Below are 10840 nucleotides of genomic sequence, written 5' to 3'. Positions count from 1 at the left end.
GCCGCGGCTTGGCCTGCCAGCCTGGGGGGGCTTTGGAGGCTTTTCTGTGTATTTGCTCTGAGTCCTCCAAGCCCTCGCCTGCTGGCGGTGAGCGTGATGCGAGGCAGGAGCCCCCCCCACCCAGGGCCCGTGGCAGGGGGATCAGGTACGGCTGGCTGCTTGGCTGCAGGTTTAGATCCAACCTGGCGTTCAGGCAGGGTTCACCAACCCTTCCCTGCTCTCCCCGCCCTGAAAATAGAGGTGCCAGCAGCTGCCTGCTGCCAGCTCGCCCTCCAGCAGGGAGGAACAGAGCCCGGCGGCTACCGAGGCTTCGGGGCACAGGTGGGGTGGCCCTTTTTCAGCCTCTTTTCCCCTTGCTGCTGGCTGCCCCTGCCCACGAGCTGACCGCTTCCCGTCTGGGCTCGGCTGCTAGTTCCTTCGCCAGCTCGGCCAGCAGCAGGCTCCGCTCCACCTCAGCGCAGGAGGAGGAAAGTCCCGGCTGCAGGTAGCTGCAGATAAGCGACGTTTGCATCTCGCCGAGCAGGAGCAAAAGCGCTGGGTGGGGTGGTTTTAGAGAAGAAGTTGCGCCCGGGCAGGAGCAGGGCCCCGGTGCAGCTCTGCAACAGCCGAGCATGGGAACGGGGAGGTTGTGGTCCCCGTGCGACTGTGCGAGGAGGAAGGGGGCCTCTGCAGGGCAGAAGGCACCAGCCCTTCGCCGCAGCTCTGCGGTGGCTCAGGAGGGAGGGAAAGCACGGTGAGGGGCACAGGGGAGGCTTTGCTGTCCATGGAGAGGTGCCCAAAATTTGGGTGACCAGGTAGGGCGTGGGGAAAAGGCGCCAGCCAAGACAGAAAGCAGGAAAGAGCGTGGGCCTTTCGCTCGGGCTCTGCAGCAGCTTATGCTTGTCCTGCCTTGTTACGTGTTTGCTGTAACAATATTTCCCCTTTAAGGCTGGGCTTAAGTTATTTATACTTGTGGGGTGGTGACAGGAACACAGAGCGGAGCAGGAGCTCCGAACTGCTCTTACCTGATCCGCAGCGAGGGGCGGCCGGAGGAGGAGGAAGGAAGCTCAGCAAAAGAGAGGGAGCGAGAGAAGGAGCCCAAGGGAGGGGAAGAGAAAGCAGGCAGGGCATCGCCAGGGAGGGACGAGGGAGGGGACAAGCCGGCAAACAGCAAAAGGGGGAACGAGGGAAGGAGGAAGGAGCAAGGAGGGAGAGAGGTGCTTGGGCAACAGCACGAGGCGCAGTGGCCCCGGGGAGCCGAGGGGCTGCGGGCGTCCCATGCCAAGCGTGACCGAGGGGTGCTGAGCAGGCACAGCCGAGTGGAAGGGCTCTCCCGGCCTCGTCCCGTCCCTCAAGATGATGAAGAGGCAGTTCAATCGGATGCGGCAGCAGCTGTCCCATCCCAACGCCACCAGCCGGTAAGGACTTCTCCGCTCCCCGTGCCGGTGGGCTGGGAGGGGGCAGGACGCCGGTCCTGGAGGGTGAGCCCCAGGCCGGACTGGGCTCCCCGGTGGGCAAAGAAGAGGGAAAAAGTGCGGGGTGAGCTTGGGCTTAGAGCATCTTCGGTGTAAGCCAAGGGGCGGTGGGACGGCTGCTTGGTGCTGCTCACCACGGATGGGCTCCCCAGGCCCGACTGCCTCTCCTGCACCCACCTGGGCACGAGGTTGGCTTCCCCAGGACGTGAGGGCCGTGGGCAGGGATTCTCCAGCCACATGCCCTGGGCTGTGCGGTGACCAGGAGGGTGACAGGAGCTGGGAGCTGCCCTCCCTGCTGAGCACGATGCCCTGCATCTGATCATCCCAGCATGTCCTTCAAGGAGAGGACTGGGGATCCTTGGAGAACCCGTGGAGGACTTACAGCTTCACACGAATTCCTACAGCCTGGTCCCACCTCCGCTGCTTCCTTATTTTTCTCTTTGGCTTTCCAAAGCTCTTCCCTTGCAAAACCCAGAACTGAAATTACAGGGCTGGGCCCTCCCTTCCCAGCCCCCTCAGCTCCCTCTTTCCTACAGCCACCTCCGCACACCGCCACCTGGGTTCCCCAGCATGGGAAGGCTGTGGGGGACCAGCCACATCCTCAGGGTCCTTCAAACCACCCCAGCAGAGCTGCCACAGCTCCTGCAGCCCGCTCGCCTGTTGCTCTTCTTGCATTTCCCAGCAGGGAGCTGGTTCTCCTCTCCCACCTCCCCTCCCCGGAGGGGAGATGCCCTGTCCCCACACCGGCAGAGCCTCCGTTTCACATAAGGCCGGATGGGCAGCAGGTCTCCAGCAGCTCGTGCAGTCCCCCGGTGAGCTTTTCGCCCCACTGCAGAGCCTCCCCGCCGTGGGCCGCGGTCTCACGTGATTTCGAGCCAGCCGCCCCCGTTTCCTGCGGCTCCACGGGCTCGTCCCGCGTCGCTTCTTGCAAAGGCTGAAAAGAGAAATGTGGACTGGCCGGGCAGGGGGATGAGGCAGTTCCCAGGGAATAGTGAGGGGACGGGTCCACCAAGCGAGGGTTCCCCTCTGCGACAAGCCGCAGAGGTCTTGCAGCCATAGCGGCTCTTGGGTTTTGCACTGGGTTTTTGATCTGAATTCGCTGCAAACCAGCAGCTTCCTTTGCCCGATTCGCTCTGAACGCTTGCTTGCAAAACCAACCAGAGAGCCGCTTTCATTTCGGCACTCCGAGGGCTGCCGTTGGTTTAGGTCCCCGCTTTGGCCACAAAGTTCAGTCGCTTCAGTTCTGGCGGCACCAAAGCTCTCCGCTACCTGCTCCGCAAAGGCACCCCCGGGGCTCCAGCAGAAGCTGCCCTGGATTCACCTTCGAGGAAGAAGCAGTTGGGGGAGAAAGTTTTACCCCCAGACTTCCCACCGGTGCCATGGCCCTGTCCCATCAGGGCGTTTTGAGCCTTCTGCTCCTGGTGCTCTCTTCTCCTGGGCTCACTCTGCCTCATGTAGGACGGTCCAGGCAGTAGCCAGCACCTCCCACTCCCCACAGCTCAAAGAGAGGCGGGTGAGATGCACAAGGACCTGCCTCCCCGAGGAGGCCACCCCATCTGCTCATGGCTTCTTCCCCTTCCTCCACAGATCCCAAGAAGCGACCGAGCTCCTGACGGAAGATTTGCTGCAGGTGAGGCGTGGGCCGGCTCGGCGGGCATGTGTCGGCTTGTGGCCACGCGTGGGGACGTGCCCCATCTCATCTTGCAACTCTCCCCGCTGGCACCTCCGAGTCACGGGGCCGGGACGTTCCTGCCTGCCCCACGGCAGCTCCAGGGCCGGCACGGCGGCTTCGGCACAGCGCTGGCTGATCTCGGCTGTCTCACCGGTGCCACCTTTCCGCCCCCAGATCGAGCAGAGGATCGAGCCGGCCAAGCGAGCAGCGCACAGCGTGTCCAAGCGGCTCCAGGCTTGTCTGCAGGGGCACTGCGGCTCCGAGATGGACAAGAGAGTGGTAAGTGATACCTCCAAAGGGTCCCGAAGCCAACGGGGAGCTGGACCAGAGGAAGATGTAGGGGACCGGTGCATGTCTGCCACACATCATCTCATCTCTTTTCCCCAAACTTTGGCTCTGTGCAGAAGAAGCTGCCTTTGATGGCTCTGTCCATGACGATGGCTGAGAGCTTCAAGGAACTGGACACGGAATCCAGCCTCGGGTAAGTGCTGGTGGGAGAAAGATGGCAAAACCCTGTCTGGGGCAGTGTTTTGGCTCTGGGGCTCCCACAGCCAAGCCAAGCTGTAAAACCCCGTCCCGAGAGCATGGAAAACAGCAGCATCAGTGGGGCTGGGTAGGGGCATGGTGGGGGGCGTTGGGTTAGAGGCTGACTTGTCTCCAGCCTGTGGTTGTTTCGCCTCTCTCCCCCATGCAGGAAAGCCCTGGAGATGGGCTGCTGCATCCAGAGCTCGCTGGCCAAAATCCTGGCCGAGTTTGAGATCGCTGTGGAGCGCGACATCCTGCAGCCCCTCAACAAGCTCAGCGAGGTAGCCCTGGCCAGCCCCTGCTCTGCTGTCCCGTCCCCAAACCTCTGCCGCTCACTCCGGCCCCTCTCTCCCAGGAGGAGCTGCCCATCATCCTGAAGCGCAAGAAGACCCTCCAGAAGCTGATCTCTGACTGGAACGCCATCAAGAGCCGGTACGGGGCACGCTGTGGCCATGGGGGGACAGCTGGGTTGGGGTAAGGGGCAGTCGACTCGACTGGCCTCTGCTAGTGTGGGGAGAGAATTTCCCAGGGCCAGGGGTGAAGTCAAAGAGGCACCAGCTTGTCCCCAGCACCGTACAACACAGGCAACTCTGTCCATGGGTGCACCCTGCTCTGGGCTGAGTCGTTGGCCTGATCACACCGGAGAGAAGGGCAGTGCCATTGCGGAGGGAAGCAAAATGTCCTGGCACTGATCACCCCGCTCCGGCTTTTGTTGGGTTCAGCAGCAGCATCCTCTGGGTGAGGGGAGTGAGCAGTGCTGGCCTAGAGAAACTACCCAGAGTGCCTCCCTGTCCTCCTTCTCGTCCTCATGCCCCTTCTTCACATTTGCCCTATGCTGTATCCTCTTTGATGAGCTGGGCGTTGCGTCTCCTCTCCCACCCCAAAGGCTGAACCAAGCTGCCAAGGGCTCCAGTAACAGCGCTGGCGCTGGAACCGTCCCGGGGGCTTCTTCTGCCAACAAACTGGAGATCCTGAAGGAAGAGGAGGAGGAGGTGAAGAGGAAAGTGGAGCAGTGCAAGGTGAGAATGTCACTGGCTCTCCTCTGAGGGGCAGCTCCAGGGCTGGAGACCTGCTCCTCTCCAGCAGCTCCGGGAGCAGAAACAAGGAGATGCCCCAAGACCAGGCAGGAGGCAGAAGGTCACTCTTGTCGCTGTCTCCCTTCCCAGGACGAGTACATGGCTGACCTCTACCACTTCTCCACCAAAGAGGACAGCTACGCCAGCTATTTCATCAGAGTAAGTCCTGTCTTTGCAAGTCCTACTTAGTGTGTGGACATCTCCTGGGGTAAAAAAGCCCCGGGGGGGTTCCTGCGTGCTAGCTGTGTGCCCCTTCTTTGCCAGCTGCTGGAAATCCAAGCCCAGTACCACCGGCAGTCCCTGGGGTCTCTGGACTCGGCTCTGGCGGAGCTGAAGGAGAGCCACAGACAGACAGGTACCTGCTTGCTCTCCAGGCAGCCTGGGGAGGGCTGCGAGCACGGCCAGCGAAGCTGGAAAAGATGTTTTTTCCTCCCCATGCCTGCTGCTGCCTTCCACCTTGGGCCGGCACGGCAGCTTGAGGCCGGGTGAGGATGCTGCCTCCACCAAGCCGTCCCCAGCTGAGAGCGAGATGCCACCGAGGCTGGATGCCACCGGGATCCTCCTTCCCTCCCTGCATCCCCCTCTCTCCTCCAGAGCCCTCCTTCGCCGCGGACACCCCGGTGGCAGGGTACTACGGCGTGCCCCTGGAGACCCACCTCAGGAGCTTGGGCCGGGAGATCGCACTGCCCATCGAGGCCTGCGTCATGATGCTGCTGGCCTCCGGCATGAGGGAGGAGGTGGGCAGCGCTTGTCACCCCGTGCCCCCTTCCCCAAAAAGCACAGCCCTCCCTCATCACTTCACTCCATCCCCAGGGACTCTTCCGGCTAGCAGCGGGCGCCTCAGTGCTGAGGAAGCTGAAGAGCAGCTTGGCCAGTGGCTCCAATGCCCTGGAGGAGTTTTACTCAGACCCCCACGCTGTGGCCGGTGGGTGACGGTGACATGGGGCAGGGGAATGGGGTCGGGAAGGCGCTGCCATCCTCTCACCTCCATCACCCCTGCTGCTCCCCTCCAGGAGCGCTGAAGTCCTACCTGCGGGAGCTGCCCCAGCCTCTGATGACCTTCGAGCTCTACGACGAGTGGGTCAAAGTGGCCAGGTGGGTCAGCGAGGGGGAAAAGCCCCATGGGGCTGAAAAAGCGCACGGTTACCCCACTTTGCCTCCTCCAGCACTCAGAGCAGGGATGCTCGGCCTCGTTTGTCTCCTGGGGAGACATGACCACAGCGTGTGGTCCAGCTGCCGCCTGTCTGGTGCTCACAAGAAATTCAGACAGCTCTGAAGCTCAAGCCCAGCAGCTGTTTGGCTCCTCACTGTAGGGCAGGCAGGAGTGGTGGAGGAGATGCAGCAAGAAGCTGGGACGATGCCCACCATCAGCCCTTCTCCCTCACGTGCTGTGTCCATCTTTGTCCTATGAAGCTGGCTGAGGTCTCCTTCCCTCCCTTTTCTCTCTCTTGCAGCTTAAAGGATGTTGACAGCCGTGTACAGAGCCTGCGAGACACCTGCAGCCGCCTGCCCCAGGACAGCTACAACAATTTGAGGTGTTTTGTGGCTTCTTTGACCCCATGCAACCATCAGGGGCAGCCATTTACTTCCCAAATGCACACTCACTGCCCCCTCACCCTCTCCTTTTACCCCACAGGTATCTGATCAAGTTTCTAGCCAAGCTGGCCGAGCACCAGGAGGTGAATAAAATGACCCCCAGCAACATCGCCATCGTGCTGGGCCCCAACCTGCTGTGGCCACAGCAGAGCACAGGGTGAGGTCTGGCTGGGTGGGATGCCAGCTTTCCAGGGGAGGGACAAAGCCCTTTTGGGGCCCTACCCCTGCCGAATGAGCATAAAATGGGTTAATTCCCAAAAGCCCTTCCCTGATGCCTCCCCCACTTCTGTCTCTCAGAGACCCCGTGCAGCTGGACTTGGCCTCGGTCTCCTCCATTCAGGTGGTGGGCATCGTGGAGGCCCTCATCCAGAACGCGGACACCCTCTTCCCCGGAGGTAGGGCTTCACTCTGCCTTCCTGTCCTCAGGGGATGGTGACACAAGGTGAAGGGCACAGAAGAAAAGCACCAGGTCCCGCTGCAACCACGAACTGCAGAGGGATGGGTGAAGAATGTCCTGGGCAGCTCCAGTTTCCTGCCGTGGATGTTCTGTGTCTAGCACGGGCACAACAATCATTTCCTGGCCTTTCTCCCCACCCAGATGTAGATTTCAACGTCTCAGGGATGTTTACGCCGCCTGCGGATGTCAGACTCAGCAAGGACACTCCTGTAGAAGAGCCATCCCCCAAGTCCCCCGTAGCCAGCTCCCCGGCTCTCCCGGATGAAGAAGTGTAAGTCTAGCAGGAGCAGGGGGCTCCTCACCTCCATCCCACCCCACCCCATGGGCCATATCCTCACGAGGTGGCCAGGACCACCACCATGCCCCACAGAGGAGCTGACTCCTGCCGTCAACGGGACAGCCAGAGCCTGATTGTCCCCTTCTCCCCCAGCACGAGGGACCCTGAGGTGAGCACCCAGCAGCTTTCCCCAGAGGTGACCAGACCGTCCCCCGAAGCCACAGTGCCGCCAGCTCCGATACCAGCCAACGACTCCACCCGCAAAGGTTAGACCATGCAGGCACAATGCTTGGGAGATGCCCACAGGGCAGACAACCCCGCCAACGCTACCTTGTCCAGTTTGCCTTCATCTCACCACGTCCTGCAAGACCGGGTGCTAGGGCCACCACATGGGAGGGGAAGGGCTTCAGGATGGGCAGCGTGGCCAAGATCCAGCCCCTCGTTTTGTAATCATGGAATGGTTTGGGTTGGAAAGGACCTTAAAGATCATCTAGTTCCAACCCCACCCAAGCCATGGTGGGACTGTGGGATGGACATGACTGGTCCTCTGAGGGGGGAGCATCCCCAGTTCAAACCTCATGTCCCCCTGTGACGGAAGAGGGTAGGAAAAGACCCCAAAAAACTGCATGTGCTTTGACCCTTCATCTTAAGACTCCAGTATGGGAGCTGGGCATGGGTCAGCTTGTCCATCAGTCCACCTGAGACCCACAGCCAGCACCATGACCCTCTGGTTTCTTTCCAGCCAAGCGCCCGGCTCCAGCCCGACCTACAGTGCCACCACCCGTGGCCCAGCCCCGGAGCACGGCCCCTGAGCACGCCACCAGCCCCAAAGCCCGGCCGCGACGGATGGGTGCTCCCTCCGTCCCACCACCGCTGCCACCACAGCCAGCACCGCGCCACAGCCGCGAGTCCCTGACGTCCCCGGGGCCTCCCTCTGCCAAGGCCACCACCGCCACCCCAGATTGGGCTGCGGATGAGGGGCCAGCAGGGGGACGGAGCCCCACTGGTGGCATCGCTGATGGCGGAGAATGACTGAGCGAGGTGTGGGGCTACCATCTGCTCCCAGCGGCCGTGAGCCTTTGCCTGCATCCCCCTCCTCATCCACCGCCAAGAGCCTTCCTCCTGGGGGGAAGGGGAGAAGGAAGGGGAGGCCCTGCGCCATTTTGCCTGCGGGTGGGAGATGCCTCAGTGGGCAGAGCGCTGTGCCACAGGCCCGGAGGGTGGAGGGACAGGCCCAGCAGCGGCTGTTGGCGGGCACGCCGCCGCCATTCCGCCAACATTTCACCTCGAAGCTGGGACTGGGAAGAGGAAAAGGCAAGCGGTTGGTTTCCCAGTGAGAGGTTTTTATTTAAAAAGAAGCAAAAGAACAACTGCACACATGCACATGGATGTATATATTGAAAGTAGATTTAAAGAGTGGGGGGGCATATGGATATGGGTATGGATATGGGTATGGATTATGGGAATGGATATGGATATGGGTATGGATATGGGTATGGATAATGGATATGGGTATGGATATGTGTATGGATAATGGGTATGGATATGGGTATGGATAATGGATGTGGATATGGGTATGGGTATGGATGTGGATATGGGTATGGATAATGGATATGGATATGGGTATGGATAATGGGTATGGATACGGATATGGATATGGGTATGGATAATGGGTATGGGTATGGATAATGGATATGGGTATGGATATGTGTATGGATAATGGATATGGGTATGGGTATGGATAATGGATATGGATATGAGTATGGATATGGATATGGGTATGGATACGGATATGGGTATGGATACGGATATGGGTATGGATAATGGATATGGATATGGGTATGGGTATGGGTATGGATATGGGTATGGATAATGGGTATGGATATGGGTATGGATGTGGATATGGGTATGGATATGGGTATGGATACGGATATGGGTATGGATATGGGTATGGATAATGGATATGGATATGGGTATGGATACGGATATGGATACGGATGTGGATATGGGTATGGGTTTGAATACGGATATGGACATGGGTATGGATATGGATATGGATATGGGTATGGATAATGGATATGGGTATGGATATGGATAATGGATATGGATATGAGTATGAATACGGATATGGGTATGGATACGGATATGGGTATGGGTATGGATAATGGGTATGGGTATGGATAATGGATATGGATATGGATATGTGTATGGATAATGGATATGGGTATGGGTATGGATAATGGATATGGATATGAGTATGGATATGGATATGGGTATGGATACGGATATGGGTATGGGTATGGATGTGGATATGGGTATGGATATGGGTATGGATATGGATATGGGTATGGGTATGGATATGGGTATGGGTATGGGTATGGGTATGGATATGGGTATGGGTATGGATAATGGATATGGATATGGGTATGGATATGGGTATGGATATGGGTATGGGTATGGATACGGATATGGGTATGGATACGGATATGGATATGGGTATGGATACGTTTATGGATACGGATGTGGATATGGGTATGGGTTTGAATACGGATATGGACATGGGTATGGATATGGATATGGATATGGGTATGGGTATGGATAATGGATATGGGTATGGATATGGATACGGATACAGATATGGATACGGATACAGATATGGATATGGGTATGGGTATGGATATGAATACGGATATGGACATGGGTATGGATATGGGTATGGATAATGGATAATGGATATGGATATGGGTATGGATAATGGATATGGGTATGGATAATGGATATGGGTATGGATATGGATACGGATACGGATATGGATATGGGTATGGATATGGGTATGGATATGAATACGGATATGGACATGGGTATGGATATGAGTATGGATAATGGATATGGATATGGGTATGGGTATGGATATGGGTATGGATAATGGGTATGGATATGGGTATGGATGTGGATATGGGTATGGATATGGGTATGGATACGGATATGGATATGGGTATGGATAATGGGTATGGGTATGGATAATGGATATGGGTATGGATATGTGTATGGATAATGGGTATGGATATGGGTATGGATAATGGATATGGATATGGACATGGGTATGGATATGGATATGGGTATGGATATGGGTATGGGTATGGATAATGGATATGGATATGAGTATGGATATGGATATGGGTATGGATACGGATATGGGTATGGGTATGGATATGGGTATGGATAATGGATATGGATATGGATATGGGTATGGATATGGGTATGGATACGGATATGGGTATGGATACGGATATGGATACGGATGTGGATACGGATGTGGATATGGGTATGGGTTTGAATACGGATATGGACATGGGTATGGATATGGGTATGGATAATGGATATGGATATGTGTATGGATAATGGATATGGGTATGGATATGGATACGGATACAGATATGGATACGGATACAGATATGGATATGGGTATGGATATGAATACGGATATGGACATGGGTATGGATATGGGTATGGATAATGGATAATGGATATGGATATGGGTATGGATAATGGATATGGGTATGGATAATGGATATGGGTATGGATATGGATACGGATACGGATACGGATATGGATATGGGTATGGATATGGGTATGGGTATGGATATGAATACGGATATGGACATGGGTATGGACATGGGTATGGATATGGATATGGGTATGGATATGGGTATGGGTATGGATATGGATATGGATATGGATATGAATACGGATATGGACATGGGTATGGATATGGGTATGGAT

General features: G+C 56.9%; 1 protein-coding gene across 1 annotated transcript; it reads left to right on the top strand.

Annotated features, from left to right (window-relative positions):
• Positions 1 to 1335: 1335 nt before the first annotated feature.
• Positions 1336 to 8089, top strand: SH3BP1 (SH3 domain binding protein 1). The gene is made up of 18 exons (XM_035551898.1): positions 1336 to 1397; positions 3042 to 3084; positions 3301 to 3405; positions 3531 to 3607; positions 3821 to 3932; positions 4007 to 4083; positions 4538 to 4670; positions 4818 to 4886; positions 4992 to 5082; positions 5322 to 5464; positions 5541 to 5652; positions 5741 to 5822; positions 6182 to 6262; positions 6364 to 6480; positions 6621 to 6718; positions 6922 to 7051; positions 7211 to 7323; positions 7800 to 8089. The coding sequence occupies exons 1-18, from the start codon at positions 1336 to 1338 to the stop codon at positions 8087 to 8089; spliced, it is 1935 nt and encodes a 644-aa protein (XP_035407791.1).
• The last annotated feature ends 2751 nt before the right edge of the window (positions 8090 to 10840 follow it).

This window comes from Cygnus atratus, chromosome 1 (genome assembly GCF_013377495.2).
Source record: "Cygnus atratus isolate AKBS03 ecotype Queensland, Australia chromosome 1, CAtr_DNAZoo_HiC_assembly, whole genome shotgun sequence".
In the NCBI taxonomy this organism is placed as follows: domain Eukaryota; kingdom Metazoa; phylum Chordata; class Aves; order Anseriformes; family Anatidae; genus Cygnus; species Cygnus atratus.
The sequence above is the reverse complement of the archived record's forward strand: the minus strand, read 5'-3'. Positions and strand labels throughout refer to the sequence as shown.